This window comes from Scomber japonicus, chromosome 1 (genome assembly GCF_027409825.1).
Source record: "Scomber japonicus isolate fScoJap1 chromosome 1, fScoJap1.pri, whole genome shotgun sequence".
Taxonomy (NCBI): Eukaryota; Metazoa; Chordata; class Actinopteri; order Scombriformes; family Scombridae; genus Scomber; species Scomber japonicus.
In genome coordinates this window covers 33,602,337-33,620,684 of record NC_070578.1, presented here as the reverse complement: position 1 = coordinate 33,620,684, position 18,348 = coordinate 33,602,337, and the positions used below count along the sequence as shown (strand labels likewise).

The window sequence follows — 18,348 nt, the reverse complement described above, 5'->3', positions numbered from 1 at the left end:
GATGAAAAGCTATTCATTTTTACCCTTTGTTGCATTCTCCACTTGAAGGCTGGCTCCAGTGGCATACGCAGGGGTCACTGAGCTAAAGATGAATAGGATGCAGGCGTAGGTGTTGGGTGACTAAGTGTTGTAGTGTGGGGTGGAGGGCTAAGTTAACAGCATCCTCAACTGATCTGTTGGCTCAGTATTAATCTGCCAGTGGTTGGTGCTGTTATTTCCTGCCAATTAAAAAACAAATGAATACAATGACTTAATAGTCTGCTGTCCACCCTAATGATAAAAGCAAGTAGTATAGTGCAGTTATACTTAAAAACTAAGACTAGTAGGCAAAAGGTTAGTATGATAACATCTTAAAACATACTGGCCATGCAAAACATAACATAACCACACACCTCAACCCATTGAATAACTCAGAAGCCATGTCTCAACAAACCCAAATATATTTAAACTCAATTGTACCCAATTACCCCACTGCTTTACTCAAATTAACCCATACTATACTTGTTCAACAGTGCCCATCATAGCTGATTCACCCCAACAAATTCAATGTACACCTGAAACTGAGAAATTACAGATTAGACTGATTTTCAATTAGACAGTTTATTCAATGCTAACCATGTAGACCTGATTTGGATATATCCCAATATAGTCACTTTATAGAGGATTAACTCTTTTTTGCTTGCCTTATGTAAATGATGTTCAATAAAGCTTAGACATACTATGTTAAGCTTGGAATTGGAGAAGTGTGGAAGTCAAGCTTTTTAAACCTGTTGACAGTCCACACAGCTTTGTCATCTCACTCACCTGCGTCGAAGGTAAATAGACATATTGGCTGCAGTGCTCACAGTGTGAAAGCATGGTTAGAGTTAAATGCACAAGCAAACACATTAATTCCATTTTTATTACTTAGTTTCAGCTTCTCTACTTGGGGGATTTGCTCATGCAACCCTTGCAGTGTGCTGTCAGTGTTGTGTGATCAATGTCTGTAGGCAGCAGGTGCTGGCAGGGGAGAGCACAGCAACTGTCGAAGAGACTTTGGTCTTTTTCTCTCTGAACAGCACACATTTAGTGAGGATAAAGAGAGTTAAATGTCATGGTTTGATAAAAGGTAGGGGCAGACTTTTGGCATCCAGTTTTCTGTGCAACGCTGATAAAGAAAAGTGGATGAAATTGCCATCTGTCCTCTCTGTTCATGTTGGTTATTTTGGTTTGAAGAGAGTAAAAAGTGAGAAAGAAGCTGACTGAGCAGATGTTTTGTTGCTTTGATGATTCAACTGAATCCACTGAGTGAATATACGGTATTAGGTTGTGATTGATGTGGCTGAAACTATGATGCCTGTATGTATGTATCAAATAGATTTTTGTTCAGGTGGGCCAGACAAGCAAAACCGCTGCATAATGATAATATAAAATGTATATAATATGTAATATAACTTTACTATAATAACCTATCTATTTACAAAACAGATGAACAGCCAGAGATGTCTTACGGTGTTTGTCTCAGTCTTTTCCAGATTATTTTACACAGGAGCTGCTGATTGATTGACATTTTGCAGTGTTCAATATATGAATGATGTAAATATGAACACAAAATGGATTGTATTGTGGTCAGGGTGGAAAAACCTCTAAAGCAGCATTTTACATGAAGTAGGCTCCACAGTTTAACTTGTTCTTGAAACCTGGCATCATACTCAAGATATCCAACGGGCCTGATTAGACCCCTTGGTGGGCCGGGTCTGGTCTGGCCCATGCTTTAGGGGAATTAATAACATTAACAACAATCATTACTCATAGAACAAAAGAGCAATTTGCTATACCATAAGAGATAACGAAGACAATAGCCAAACCCTGAACTATACAGTATATCACATCCACAGTTATAATATGATTACACATGCAGCAGAGAAGGAATGTGACTCTATTAAATTGTTGGAATTAATTTTTACAATTTGAAGAAACACATCTGCTACCCTGCTGCTAACACTGTGTGGGTGCTCCTCCCAAAACTGACTGGACTAGCCACATCAATCTGCAATTTAAGTTCCTGCTGTTACAGTAACTGAATGCCATTAATTTTACGGAATGATTAATGTGACTTCAGGGCTGAAACATTAATATGTGCACAACAGAAATGATTATAAATGTTAGACTTGATACCTGCCTGAAGAAATCAAAATTTAATTAAAAGTAAATATGCACAATATGTACCACAGAGTTAGTCAAGGTAAATGTGCCCCCATGTAAAGGTGGGAAGTAGTGCATATTGTAAGACAAGTATAGCTCTGAATGAAGAATGTCACACTTAGAAACAACATTGTCTGTGAACACCATCTAGACATTTTAATTATCATTCATCCAAAGAGTATCTGGCAAGAGAATGTGTGGTATAATGTATGAAAATTGTATGTAGATTATATATCAAAGTCAAAGCTGTTTATTAATGCCACACTATGCATGAGTATCCTTTGATATTCTTTTATACTCAGGCAAAAATAATACTTGTTTCAATAGGTTCAATAGGTTCTCAAATATTAATGCAGCAAAATATTTTCCCACATAGGCCAACACTATTTTTCTCCACATAAGCATTCATGAACCACAAATTGCTCCCTCTCTTCCAGACATTGACGAGTGCAGTTTGCAGACACACACTTGCTGGAACGACAGTGTGTGTGTGAACCTCCCGGGAGGCTACGACTGTGTGTGTACGTCCGGTCCGGGCTGCAGCGGCGACTGCCCACAGGAAGAGGGAATCAGACGTAATGGAGAAGATTGGAAACCCAGCTTTGACCGCTGTGCTATATGTTCCTGCAAGGTACAAAACACATACATACACATTTTAGATACTTTATAATACTGATGTTCTCCATATTCACAACTCAGTGGAAGATCTTGACTTGTTTTTTTAGCATGGTAATAATTTCTCTCCATGACTCCCTATAACTAAGCTTTTAATACTGTATAGGACTGAATATAACCTGATTATAAGAAGACCCCTCTTTTTTCAACACCTGATTTTTGAAGATCCATCACAATATAGTCACATGTTCCTCTCTTGTCAGGCTCTTGGAAGGAGTCCAAAATTATTTTCTCTGGTAGTTTGCATTTTTCAGTCTGTTCAGTCAGTTTGTTGACAAGTCCGCCAGCTCCATCTGACTATTTTGCATATTGAGATCTGATCACAATGCAGGCTCAGGTAAGAAAACATGAATGCATAAATAACAGGTGTAAATGCAAAGGAACATAGATCAGATGTCCTTATCCAGATAGATACAGGTCACATGTTAATACCAGGTGTAAACAGGACCTTTGAGCTTCTCATCATCCATGATAGTGGTCAGTTTTACACCAGTGCTTTCTCCAGCTTTCCTGTCTCTTTTTTAGTCTACAGAGTGTGAGTGTTTTATAACCGAAAGATCTATTTTGGGTGGAGCATCATTGTAACGCTCTTGCCAATCAATCATGAAACACACATGAAGGTGAGAGAGAAGGGACACAAGGGTAATCAATCATACATGATATGTATCAAGATGTCAAAAATCAACACTTAAACAACACTAACAGCCTACATGTGCAAAAACACCCTGAACAGTGACAGACAGGACTGACGTCAAGAGATAAATTGGCTAAGAGAAAGAGAAGTAGCACAGACAATGTTGACAAGGGAATAAGGGGAAGAAAATGCAAATACATCATTGTAATGAGAGAAAGGAAAGGGATGAGTTAGATAAATCAACAACAAGAATAAGAAAGACACTGAATTGGAGGACATGCAGGATGCAAGGATGGAGCACCAAGGACTCTGTTCTTTTAATTTGTCTGTTTGCAACAAACACAACAATATCAGACTGCTATGATCATTCTCAAGGTTCCAAATTAAGCAGCAGACAGGGTCAACTTAAGGAATTAAAAAAAACACCACAGTGCTCCCTGCTGTTTGTCATTAGCCTGCAAGTCATAACAAATATTTGTTACAGCTTAACAACTCATTTCTGTGCTCAGGAGTCAGAATGAGGCAGTGCAGTGTGGCTTCAGGGAAGTGAGATATTGATCAGATTTGTCTTTGGGAAGGTGAGACTCAGTGAGTGAGATTAATATGAGGCAGACACAGAGGTTATTTGGAATAAAATGACAGCAGAGAGTGGTTGTTCCGGTGGTGTCTTATCACCACATAAAATCCCAAATTTTCAAGTTTACCACCAGGATGTTTCACTTTACCAACCTAGCTGTGACATTTCACTTCAACACGCATCCAGTGCAAAACAGAGCATCCAAAATCTCTCTCTATATTGATATTTGTTAACTGTACCTGTAACATGTTCATGCTGCCAACCAGAGCAAGCCATTTTCATGGACCACTGATCAAATGTCCACTGAAAGCTTTTTGAAGAGGAGCATTTTAAAACAGTCTGCACCTCTGTAGTCTCATTTCCAATATCGTTAAGAGTTGTTTTCCTGGTGTTTTATGTGTTTTACAGGCATAATGATTACATGTTTAAAGCTCATTTACAATACTTTTAGCGGAACTTTAATTATTGTAACACACAGAACGCCATCTTATTTTAAATGTTTTGTATCTGTAGTCACATCATGTATATTACTGTAGCAGTTTAACACAGACTTCGTCAAAGAAAGAAAAACCTAGTTTCACTTCAAATGAATATCTAATGAAATGCAGCATTAAATGTAAATTGTCAATAAAGAGAGGCATTTACATACTTTCACCAGATCATTTTCACACTTCAGAGAGCTGCTAAGGCCAAACTAAACCTGGCATGTAAAAATGGCGGAGCTGAGAAAAGATACACAAGTGAGATGTAGGTGAGACTCTGTGCTCATACTGGGAATGAGTGTTCAGGATGCCTTCGGGATCCACCACACTGCTGCCTTTCATTCCAGCTGTTCAATCAGGGGCTGAATCAAATGTTGGACACTCACTGAATGTAAACAGGCAGCAATGTGGGTCCTGGGGACCACGTCTAACAAAGAAAAAAAGCCACCGGCCAGATGACTGTGACTGTGTGCCAGCCAAAAAGATATTGTAGATAATAAAGAGGGAATGGAAGGAAACCAGGTCAGAAATTATTCTCAGAAATTGTGTTTGAGATGTATGAATGAGAGGCCAAAGCCAGACAGGACCAGTTAAAAATCAAGAAGTGTGTGAAAAGAAGTTGACAATGAACACAGAGGAGAAAATGACACATTATTTCAAAGTGGGACACTTGAAAGCAAAGATCTTTGTTATTCAACTTTCACTGTACAGTAGTTTGACTTAAATAAGAGATTTAGATTTTGATCCTGATTTCTAGATATGTGAAGCCACACGTACCAAAGAGCTCCTAAATGAAAGAATGTGTTAAAAAACAATTCATACTTAGTGATTTAAAAAGAAAAAAAAAAGGTAATCTGTGGTCATCAACATTATAAAAATGCCGTCAAAGTTGTCATAAAAAGCAGTAATGATGTTGTTTTGGTGAGAATGACAGCACATGGCATGGAGCGTCTGGTCTTATTCCCTCCATTAAAATGAACAGTCTGACTTTGTACGTCGTGCCAGCACAGTACAATTGGCAGTAATTTCTTAGCAAGTCCTGGGCTGTAACCGTAAATACCAAGGCCATCACAATTGGCACCCTAGGACTCAGCGGTTACTGTAGCAGGACAATATGCATCGATAAAACACTGGCTCTGTATCGCCCTTTTAATAGTATGCGGAATGACTTTATGGCCCCCATACATTTTCTAACAGCCATTTTATGTAACATTTTTACATCTCCATTACACAGTCATCCCCGAGCCAGACAGTGCTGTGCTGTGCTGAGTAAAATGGACCATAAAGTTCTCACCGGGTAGAGACGGAGAGAGCGAGGGACACGGTGACCGGAGCTCACAGATCCAGCACGCTGTTCAGCATTTGACTTTCAATCCAGCCCAGATGCTGCACTTCTAATACATTTTGGCTTTATTCTCACTTCTAATAAATTTCCCTTAAAGTTGCTACACCACATTACAATCCTCCTGAGGTGTGGTGATCTTGAATAATCAGACTGATTGACCCAGTGTGCAAAATGGCTTAAACTCTCTCTAAAGTCACATGACAGAAGTTTCAGGTTCCAGGTTTTGTCTGATGGGGGTTCATGAGTCGTGACACAGATATTCTTTATACGCACCATTCTCATGGCAAAAAATGTAAAGTATTCAGCACTCTCTCCAGGATTGTAATCCTTTCAGAGATGAAAAAGGCTCTGAAACTGCATTCAGGACATCAGGGAATACTTGAACTCTGCACTGTAAATAGACTTATAAGAGCTTTCAGTTTTAGCAGCTGCTGAACACAAGGTGACCCACCAATTCATATTCACCGATGTGGATAATATTTAATAAAAACCCATTTCTGGTCAGTAATAGTCAGTTGGCCAACCCTGAGTCATCTATGCCACCAGTTTTTGTAGTTTTTGCAGTGTGTCCCGCACCATTGGCTCCAGTTGGCTCTTCAGCAGGTTTTTGAGCAGGATGTTGTATTGATGTTGAAGAATCCTGACCGGCTGTTGTGCAAAGCAAAACAAAATAAAACTTTATGGTGATAGTTGCACCTTTCTATCAGATTTTTATTCAGGACATGCAATAAGACCGCTGAGATTTTCAGAGACTATTTGTCGGCTTTTTCACTGTTTACATTAAAACATTTATCATTTACACTAATGGGAAGGAATCACAAGCTGATGGGATTTTCTTCCCCTAACAGTAATTTATCTTAGGTGTCTTTGACTGTTAATTTTTTTATTTTCTAGACATTCCTCTGGCATTATCTTGGTTATTTATGTGCCTCGGTTGCCAAATTGTATTGATTTAAACTTGTGACAAGACATAGTGTGTGCAACGAAAGGGAAATATCCCTTAGGAAAGACCACAAATTATATTTTTGTTGTTTCCTCTTTAGAAATAGTATCTGTACTTTTTTGCTTAATATAAATCATTGTGGATCTGAGGCCACAAGTTTTATTTAGCATTGCTGTGAGGTGGTATATTGTGGTAATGTCAGCTTAAGGATTGAATTTTACAGCTCAGGATATGATGCAATGTGCAGCAACCCATCCGTTGGTCTTTGTTGGCACAAGTCAGCAACATATGTCAGTCTATTTTACCCCTGACCCCTGTGACCTCTTTTTTTTGTAGGATGGCCAGACATACTGCAGGAGGAGACCCTGCGAGTGTGGAGACCCAGACGAAGATCTGTTTTGCTGCCCCGGCTGTGACAACAGGCCCAGCAGCCAGTGTCTGGACCAGAGCGGACGCACACTCTACCGCAGCGGAGCATCCTGGATGTACGGCTGCCAGCAGTGCCGCTGCGTGGTCCGTATACACACACACACACACATGCACACACACTTAGAGCTACATGTGTTGAAAGCTGACCTTCATAGAAAATCCCTGAGTGTGGTGAAACAAGTCTGTCAAAAGAAATGGATGATATCAAACACATAAATCTCATCAGCAACATGAAACTCAGAGTCGGGCTTTGTGTAATACCTGGCTCTGATCTGCTGCTAAGCTGTGTTACTGAGTGTTTGTGGAGGGATCAGATAATTACCAGCTCTCTAATTAGAGATGTGGCAACACATTAGCGTGTGAGCTTTAACTGCTGCCGCCAGATCAACTGATTCACTCACAGAAACAAAACACACTGAGATTTCCCTGACTTTTTTTTTTCTCTATCTCTGTCTCTGCAGGAGGGGGAGGTGGACTGCTGGCCTCTGGTTTGTCCCGTGTTGATGTGCGAGTACACGGCAGTAGCAGAGGGCGAGTGCTGCCCGCGCTGCGTCACAGATCCTTGCCTGGCCGAAAACCTGTCCTACGACATCCGGCAGACATGCCAGGACCCTGCAGGCATCGCCCGCCTCAGTGGAGACACATGGCATATGCCCAACTCCCCCTGCACTACCTGCAAGTGTAAGGTAGGTTAGAGCAACAATGACCACAATATTGCTTTACTATGAAGCAGTTTTTTCTTCTCATCCCTGAAAATGGTCCAATAGACATGTGATTTTGGGATGTAAAGCAGCCCTGTACCTTCACAATGTTAAACAGTACAGACCTATTTGCAACACTCACCTTACTGCCTTGTGACTGGTTGGTCAATCTAAAGATTTTAAAGAAGTGTATTTCCCAGTGAAACAAAATATTTGAGCAATGTAAAGTTACAAGATTATTTAAATAACCTGGCCATTGATTAGACTTTAGCACAATACAGAGCTACAGAGCACTGTTAACGCCACACACATCTGCCTCAGCTTTTAGATCAAGGGGAAGACAAGGGTGAGATAAATGATTTAGACCTTAGCCACATTGTTTTTGCCCACTGATATCCAAACACACATCTCCTCTCTTCATATTGCCCTGTTAGCTACTACGACCCTCAGACAGTGAACTGCGGTTTTACATAACAGGTGAGGTTAGCTATACGCCCAAATATTTGACAGGACGAACTTTTGTAAATGCCCCAGAGTGTAGGATGAGTCATCAGACATTTGAAACTGTGGTATAGGAAGAGAAAAAAGAGAGGCATTTTGATGTAAGAGTACTATTTTTAACATATGTTTGGCATAAAGCACAAGATAAATGAACAAATAACACAGGAAGAAACTGGGAGGATATATTTTTCATTTCATGGGGCCTTTGTCGATAACGATGAGGTTTGCCTCTGATCACCAGGGGCCTTGCTCTCAGCTAACACCCGTCTTAGGGCACAGGCCCGTTGCTCTGATCGGCCAGTTGATATATTGGCCTCTCAAAAGCTTTTCATCGGCACTTTTTTTTCCAGAAGGAAGTATTTCTAATAAAAAGAGTGACACAGTGACAGTGAGGACTGTTGATTATCCAGAGTAAGTGGGACGTTGTCTCTGGATAGACATATTGCGGTTGAATAACTCAAATTTGTCACTGCTTGGAGCAACAATGTCAGAATTCTGTTCACGTCCAATGTTCTCAAGTAGCAGCATAAATCTCTGAGACGGACATTTCAAAAGTGTCATAGATAATGCTGAAACTGTGAGTAGATACAGGAGGGGAATATATGCGCTGTTCTTTTCTCATTTATGTGAACTGACCCTTTAATGACACTGTAGACAAATCTCTACAGATCTCTGTATGATGACTAATTATGGCCAACCAGGCTCTGAATTGTGTCATTACATGCAGCTTGCACATGTTTATGCAGTATATTACAGCTGTCTACCTTTTCTTTCCTCTCTTTTCATGCTGTGCTGCTCAGAATGGAAACGTTTGCTGTTCGGTGGATCTTGACTGCCTTCAGAACAACTAAAGCTCTCCTCATCTTCCTTTCACTCCTCCTCTCCTCCTTTCACTGCGGGACTGCCACACCCCCTCCTCCATCTGATGATTCTCCCCTTGGATTCATAAGACAGACTCTCGCACACACATGTGCATGCCAGCGTGTGCACGGAAAAATACAAACACACTGGACAGACCGGGGCTGTTGAGGCTGTGCTTTTTATGCCACAACTCTGTCGACAAACAGTGAGTGTGTGTGTGTGTGGGACTCAGGAGGAGACTGAGGCCATAGTTGCTCTCGCCACAGTCACTGTGTTGTGTAACTGTCTTTGTGTCATTTCCATTTCACTACATGTCTTGAGGAAACCTGTTTAGCATCATGTTTTGAACCCCAAGCCAGCGACAAGCAGCCGAGTGTCACAAGCTGTCATGGAGAAAAGGATTCAGTGCTCCAGCTGTCACTTTTGCCTAAATGTAGGCTCACCATTGCTTGGTCACCAAGGAAGTTTTTTCATAAAACATTTATCGTAACAGTAACCATTTATGTCCTGTGAAGCGATAGCATCATAAAACTGGAAGTAATTTGATGTAGAAATAACACTTTTTTAAGACGACTGTGATAAAGCCATTACCCTGATTTTTAGGGTGTCCTAATTTGTCTCTCTTCTAAATCATCTCATAATATGTGTCAACACAGTGTCCCAATAAATTTGGTATATCATCAACCTTAAACAGCATTCTTCTCTGACTAAGATAACAATAAGAAAACCCAAACAAAGACACAAGATGAAGTTAAATATCATTTTTTCTATTAACCTTAACCCTAGCGTTAAATTAGGTTTATGGTTCTTTGGCTAAATATGCAGATCCTAATCGAGGGGGCATAATGTTTCTTTACATACAATATAAATGTTTTATGACAACACATCCTCCATATTCCTGTATCTTTGTCAAACAGCCCTTTTACTGCTCCCAATTAAGAACTGGATTCTGTGACGTTCACATTCCTATATACAGCTCACACATCGTAACAAGTTGACAAGGCTAGTTTGTGCCAGACAGATGTTTAATGGAGTATTTCGGTAATCCTCATCAACTTGTCATCAGGAAATAGTGAATATTTGTTGCCCTGGTGTACTGTTTGCCATTTGATGGAAGTTAAACTATACACTTGGCCATCATCATCCTTTTCTTTTCACACATTTATTTATTTATATATTTTACCCAATTTTAGCTATGTGAATGTTTCGTGTTGGCGGAGGATTTGGAAATGATTGGCTTTGAAGTATTGGTTCTAGCTGATGTGCTTTGTCCTGTGGTTTGCATCGAGGTTTGAGTGTTAATGGGGCTTTGATTTTTGACATTTGCTTTCTGTGAGGATTGACCATGTCATTTGGGAAAGGAGGTCCACATTCAATGTGTCAATATGCTTAAAATTAAGTCAAACAATGTCTGAAATGCCTTTCTGGCAATTTCTGTCATCTGGTGAATAACTTAGTGAAGGTGAGAAAGTATAAAGAGTGTGAACATCAATCTCAAGCTCTTTTTTTTTCATTCTTCACACAACAACTTCTGATCTTTTTTGTGTGTACAATGGAGTACAAGACTATGAATACCTTTAAGGTCCTAAAATGTACCCATTTGTTTGATTGCTTGTGTCTTGCTCCTCTTAATCATGGCAGGCTTTGGCTACTTACAATAGCTATAAACACTTTCACTGTTATAGTTAGACCACACTTTTTAGAAACTACTTCATTTTAAGCATACCCCAGCCTTCAGCCTTCATCTCCTTTGAGGGACCTATACCTTCATAAGCTGTATCATTAAGATGATCCAGCCTCTCGATTGGGACATAGTTGTTGTCTATACTGCTGACCCATTACCACTTCTGTCTCCTACACCTTTCCTCAGCCTCAATGTCTCCTCTGTGATGAAGGTCAGATAGCTATCTATTGCAACAACAAACAGCTATGACATTAACAGTGTATTAACAGTGTGATAGTGCACAACAAATTGCTGGCAGCCAGAACAAGCACCAGCGGTAGAGGATTAAAATGGCCAGAGTTTGTTGTGGGTCGGACTCTTCCGGCATCTCCCAGGGCTCTTCAGCTCCGCAGCATGTTGCATGCACTGAGTCTGTCAGACGTTTTACGAAAGGAGAGAAAGAGAAAGAGAGAGAGAGAGAGAGAGAGAGTTGTGATAATTAAAGCCATGTCACGCAGGTCTGGATTTGAGTATGCCAGGAGGTCACCGAGTGTCAAATCTGTTTACAGATGGCCGGGCTTATTAAGGCAGGAGAGTCCAGAGCTTTTCCTGCTACAGTTCACACATTTACAGCTCTGATGCTGCTCTGCTCTCCTGCCCTGTCCTCTCCTCCACACCTCTCTCCATCACCCTCAACTTCGTCTAGAGAGCCCTTGTGTTTCCCTCAAGTGTCGTCGTTATTACCCTGTGTGTCGTTTTTTTTTCCACAAGGGGCCAAACAGATTTTCTAACAGTTTCAAAATGATGTGAAATGACCACATGACCTGCAAACTCCATGTTATTGCAATGACTTATTCTTGTTGGAGAAATCAAATAGCTGAAATCTGACATGTCAGAGAAAAAACTCAGTACGCTTATTGTAAATAATGAGTGAAATAATCTCAGTAGAAGGATAGCTGGTGTTCAGAGCTGCTATCCATGGCAAAGTTCCTCTTTCCTCTTTTTTCTTTCTCTTAAGTTTTTTCTGCATGCCATCAGCATAATTGCAGATAGCAGGACTCATTTTTCCTCCCTCAGAAGAATCCATTTGCTGTCCCAAAAATAAAAATGGCTTTGGAGATCAAGATAATTCTTCACAGTGAAAATGAAACCATTTGGTTTCATCAAAGTTCTCTTTTTTATGTGAAGAGAGCTGAACCCCTAAAAGATATTGGTATTACCCATCAAGGTCAGGGTTGATATTGGCACTCCAAAGCTTTGTGCCAACTACGCAACTTTTACTTGTCCCACAAAAAAAATATTAAGATCTGACATTAAAGTCTTTTAGAAGGCACAGAATCTGCACTTTTTCCTGTTACAATGACTACTTTGAGCAGCTGTGAGTAACATTGTAAGCTGTCCGCTACACAGTATCAAACATTTATTTATCATAGCTCTATAACAAAATGTACTTGTAGAGCAACTCGTAGACAAGTTTGAGACAAGACTTGTGCAACAGGAAATCAATGCCTGGAATGGAGGGAGACAGACAGACAGACAGACATAAATGCATCCATAACAACATCCTGCATTTTTTGTTCACTCTCTTGATCATTCACTTCAGTCACAGATCTCCCCAAATGGAATCATCTTGCCATGAGTACACTTCATCTGAGATGTGTCATTTGTGCACCTCCATGACAATGTCTACAGTCTGGAACAAAAAAAAGAGACAAATACAGCAACTTTGAGATTTTGATTTTTTTTTTTTTTGTCCATCTGAAATAGTTGTAAAGGTAAAACCAATTCCTCTGTTTTGGAATTGGGACTGTTGCCACCAAGGGTGACCTGTGTCTTTACAATTTAAGGTAAATGTTTCCGCTATTTCCCTCCTGCTGACTTTCTTCTATTTAATGTCAGACTAGCTCTTGTTTTTGGTCCTGTTTCTAGTCCTTCACAGAAACAGTAGGGGTAAGATACTGTATGTCTCTACCTTTTTGTGCACTGAGTGTGTATTGTTTGTATTTTTAAACATGACGGTCATTTCACAGACTTTTGGTAAAGGTGATGCTGGGTTGTTATGCCTCTGGAGGGGACGGTGACGAGCAGCAACCTCTCAGCCATAGTGACCTTGCCTCGTCTTTGTTTGCCACCACATCTGTGTGTGTGTGTGTGTGTCACCTGAGCATTTCTATGTGTACTCTCCTCCATTATCACAATGCCTCTTGTAAAATTTATTCTGTTAACTGTACACACACACACAAAAGAAAATCAAGTGATATAAATGGAGTCTGCACCCATTTAAGTTTAACACAGCAATCAAAAAGCAGATTTGTACAAATCATCACTGAAAACAAGGTTTTCGGATTGCTGTTGATTTATTTGATATGAAATATAATGACTACTGTAAAACACTATTTGCAAGTCTGTGTGTAAATGTTTTTACATACTGACGATGTGATACAAATTATACAGTTTTTTAATTATCATTGTGTTCATGAATAACCTGTTACTTTTAGTGGTTTTGTTTCTTTTTGTGGGAGAGGTTCTGTTTTGCTGTAAATACTATGTAAAGTGAAGGGTTCTGTAAAGAGAGTAAGACTATGTGAATAATTCTCACTACCACAGCTTCTTAGGATCTGAGGGTTGCAAGTCGCGTCTGAGAGAGAAGCAACATTTCTATTGTTTTTACTATTTCTTTATTTTTCTATTCTTGCCTTAACCCTTTTAGTATCTGCCATAGTTTTATGTCTTTTCACAGTTTTAGAACAACAGTATGGATTTGACTAGTCTGCGCATTTGTACAGATCTCTGATCAGTATCCATGGCTAAAATCTGAGAGTCAACAGAGCTGGATTTTGGAAATAAGAATGAACGTAGACCAGCATCTTGACTCAGGTGGACAAGAAGCTTGGACAGACTTTTCACCGCACTGACAAGCCTTTTTTTTCCTCACTTGTCTGTATGAACTGAACTGAAAAATCTCTTCATGAAAACAACGTATGTACACATGTAAAAAAAAAAAAAAAAAAAAAAGAAAAAAGAAAAAAAAGAGAAAAACTCTAATGTTGAAAATTACAATGTTGTTATTGATTCAGTTCCTACTTAAAAAAAAAAAAACACAAAAAAATAAGCCATTGTGTTTCTCCTTTAATGTCTAACTTTTTAAAAAGAAGCAGTTTCGGACCTTCTAGATCCTGATGTGCTTGTTCATGTTTTTGATAGAGGACCACGGTGGAGGAATCCACCAGGTACATTCACTGTTACTTCTCCAGATCAGAGTGGCCAACCTACTGTAATTGTACTCAAAGGGTTAAGTGTCATTTGACTTGAAGACTGTGTCGTGCTAAGAGTTTGCTGTAAAAAAACTAATTCTTCAGTTAATAAATATTTTAGTTGTTTACTTTACATGCTGTGACTATTTGGCTTTAAAGTGTGGTGACGACTGGCAGTTGAACTTGTAGGTTCACAAGTAGAGAAGATGCTCATCCAGGATAACGGCAGAGATGGAGGACAAACATATGGGACGGTGGTTTGGTTACCATGAGAGACGACCAAACCGCTCGCTATCATGCCATCCACCTGCAACCTAAACGAAAGTAACACCTCACTGCCTCAAAATTGAAAGCTGATCCCAGCATCACGATACATTCCTGGAAAAGTCTTTCATGTTTCCACTTTTATCAATACTGCTGTTTTCCATTTCCCTCAGGAAATGTATGAAAGGCTGCATTGCAGTAAAGATAAGTACATCCTTTTGATGCTTTAATGGAGCGCTGCTGTGCTGCTAACAGGAGCAGGTACAGACGTCCTTTTGAAGCTACATTGTGGGGGGAAAAAAAGTGAAAGCTGCCCAACATGGAACCTACTGTTTTACACTTCCCTGCAGCCCCACAATCTATAAGAACACACTCACACACCTTAAATTATACAATCTGATTGAAATTCAGGTATACAACACAGGAAGCAGTTATTCTTAACTACATTGAACTGATTTCCCTACAGCATTCAGTTGCTCAGTCAGTGAGTAAGTGAGTAAACTCATACATGTCTATTATTAAAATCACCCAACTACCTTTTAAAGTGAGTCTGTGTAACTTTTGAAAGAAGGAATAACATGATCTTTTTCCACCATGCTGAATGCTGAAGCAGTAAAATGCACCTTTGCTCAATAGAAGTAAATACACTCAGAGCTATTTTGTCAGTAGCTGTTAGAAACATTTAGATAGTTGTTGCTTTTTAACTGATATTACTGAATTAGACTTTATGCCTCTACTTGTGCTACTTTTGCACTGAGCTTTAGCAGGTCACAGATTAACATTTGAAAGGTTTAATCACAAAAGCTAAACATGAGGTAAACACACCGCACCTCAGTAAGCGACAAATTTGCAGTTTTCTGCTCAGGGTCTTATTCAACTTGCTCTCTGTCATAGAACTAGATCTTCAAAAATGAAGGGATATTTATACTGCAACTACCTCTTGTGGCAAAAGTTACACATTTTATGGCTTAGCAAAATCGATATTACAATATCATATATACAGTGTATTTCAAATAATTCAATTTTAGTTATATAGCACAGTGTCACAAATCACAAATTTGCCTCTGGGGGCTTTAAACTGCTCGTTGCAACACTTTATTTGTGGAGCAAGGCAGCACTGAAATCTGAAAATTTGTGTATGCATGTGAATGTGACTATCAATTCACTTTGAGGGGGAACAGACTAGATAGACACATAAATACAATAATTAAAAGAACAATACTGACAATAAAACAAATAGATAAATGCCATAGACACTGTAAAATACACAAAAGCACTCTGCCTCCACGTAAAGTCGAATCAATTTGACTCTTTTTGCCTGACATAATCTAACCTAAATTAAATGTTTTAGTTGCCTTAACCTAAAAATACTTGGGACACAGGATGCAACCTTGAATTTCCTCATAAAATTCCTGTACTTTGTTTGACCTTCATGTGACCTCATCGCAGTAAAAACTATTGTTGAACTTCCTGAATCATAAAAAAAAGAAAGAAAGAAACCTTGCAAATGAACTTATCCAGGCAACAATTATGATTCCTCTGAAAAGGTGGTTGGCAAAATGAATTATATACAAAAGACAGAATAGTGGAAAATGCTGTATATGAGTCCTGAATACTGAGTCAAATTACAATCATAAAATATACAGATTGTAGCTCACTTTAGTATAGAATAAGAGAATATTCTCAACAACAGTAAGACACCATATTTCTGTGACTACACAACAATAATGGAGGGAAATATTCTACATGAGTTGTGCATCTTTTCATATGCAGTTTCCCAGCTTCTGCTTCATGTATTTGGTGTCATACTTGGAAGCTACTAAAAAATAAAATAAAGTTCTGTGGGTTTTAATGCAATAAGCCAAGCAAGACTAAAAGAGTAAGACATCTAAAAAAAATAAGAGTCTGATGTATACAGCATACTGCAGTTCTGTTACTGTGAGATAAACCGATTATCTCTGATTAATCTTTGCACTCACACATGAAAGAATACAGTTTTAATATAATACAGGAACTATTATGTCGTCAGTCCCAGTGCATTTCCATGACCATCTGCTTGCCACAGATCAGCATGAACGTCTTTATCTTAGCTCGAGAATTGAGACGCCTCTTGGGGAGGGAAAAGGCTCTCTAGCAGCAGTGGAGAGGGTTCAAGTCAATTAACCTGCTGTCAGTCAGCTGTAAAGTAAGTTCTCTGTTCTCTTCGCTCTGTCTGTCCTGGTCGTGGTGAGTGGTGGCCCTGCATTCCCTGTCCGTCCCGGTCCCTGCTTCCCTCAGCTGGGGGAGGTTGCACCCAAAGGTGCTTACCATTCATGGGCTGGAACCGTGGAGGTCGCCACCGAGGTGATGGTGAGTGAGAACAGCTCTACTGTATAGATGCAGAGACAGGGTGGGAAAAAAGGGATACAGCTAGCATCTATGCATGAAAGGACTGACTTAATAGCACTACATTCAAAATGTAATCTAACTGTAAGAGATAGATTTGTTGATATAACATAACAATGACAGCACTTTGGCATCAGTTCAGGAAAACATAAAGTAACTACAGCAACCCCCCTCCTCCTCCTCCACACACACACACACACACACACACACTCTTTTAACCACAATCTCCTCCTCCTCCAAACCCCCATCAGTAATCAAGTTGATCAATTTCTCCTCTTCCTATCAGCATTTCTTGAAAACCTTAGGTAGCCAAATTGAAATGCAAGAGGCAACAAATACAAATGCCCTGCCTCAGGCTGAGAATTAATACATTAACTATGTGCATATTGCTCATGTTAATACAACAAGGATTAAGTTGCTTAAATGCCTTATCGACATCCTGACCAATCAATGGGTGTATAATTAAAGAGTGGAGCTGAGCCAGTGACAAGGCGGCCACACTGCCACTATTGACCTGTGGTCAGATGGAGCAGCTAAGTGTTTATTTAACCCAGTGTCATGTTGTGTTTGTGTGAAAGCATGTGCGTGTATGTGTGTTTATACTGTATGATGTATTTGTATGACCTGGTGACCCTTCCTGCCATTTTGCTGCTCTTGCTAAGTTGGATTTGATTAAAATTCATGCTTTTTTTCTGTATGTTCCACCAAACTGAGAATAATGAAAGAAACCAATAACAACAACTATACAAATACGAATCCCTCGTCCAATGTTCAAGCAACTGTGAAATTTGTAAAACCAAGGGGAGAGAATAAAAGAAACAAGGATATTGTTTTCTGCTAATGGCAAATGGTTAGTTTACATAGCAAATGGAGTTAAATGTATTGATGTCTGCTATACAAAGCCTGCACCAGCATATGAATGATTTTCCTACTTGTACCTTTCACTCCACTACTTTTCTAGGTTTCCCCTCCTCTTTGTAAAGTGCAGATTCAGATCTAAAGAGGAAGTCTGAATATACCAATAGATGTGAAAATGAATGATTTTTTTTTAAATAAGAGTGGGCAGTTCACCATCCCAAAGTATGAATTTTTCATGGAGCTCCTGAAAGGATGAATAAGGTGAAGAAAGATGAGATTGGAGCTGCAAGAGATCTAATAAAGATACATAGAAAACTGTAATGCAGCGTGCACATCAACAGACTCTGGTGAAACACTCAAGTGAGGATGTCTGAGCATTTCTACCACCAGTTTACTGCTTTCAACACATGTATTTTTCAGTGGATAAAATAACCAAATGTCATGTCATGTGTTTTTCTAAAACTGCTTACAAAGTGCTTGAAAGATCATCAAAAAGCAATAAATAAACCAAAAGAAGGAGATAAATCAGCGCAACGATACACTGTGTTAAAGATATCACACAAAAAATTAAGAGATATCTGGTAAATTAATG

General features: G+C 39.4%; 1 protein-coding gene across 1 annotated transcript in view; it reads left to right on the top strand.

Annotated features, from left to right (window-relative positions):
• Window positions 1–9,322, top strand: part of LOC128355606 (protein kinase C-binding protein NELL1-like) — a 272,377-nt gene extending 263,055 nt beyond the window's left edge. The window contains exons 17-20 of the mRNA XM_053315919.1: window positions 2,622–2,815; window positions 7,177–7,353; window positions 7,731–7,955; window positions 9,272–9,322. Coding sequence (XP_053171894.1) covers window positions 2,622–2,815; window positions 7,177–7,353; window positions 7,731–7,955; window positions 9,272–9,322 — 647 coding nt within the window. The remainder of the gene's footprint in view (window positions 1–2,621; window positions 2,816–7,176; window positions 7,354–7,730; window positions 7,956–9,271) is intronic.
• The last annotated feature ends 9,026 nt before the right edge of the window (window positions 9,323–18,348 follow it).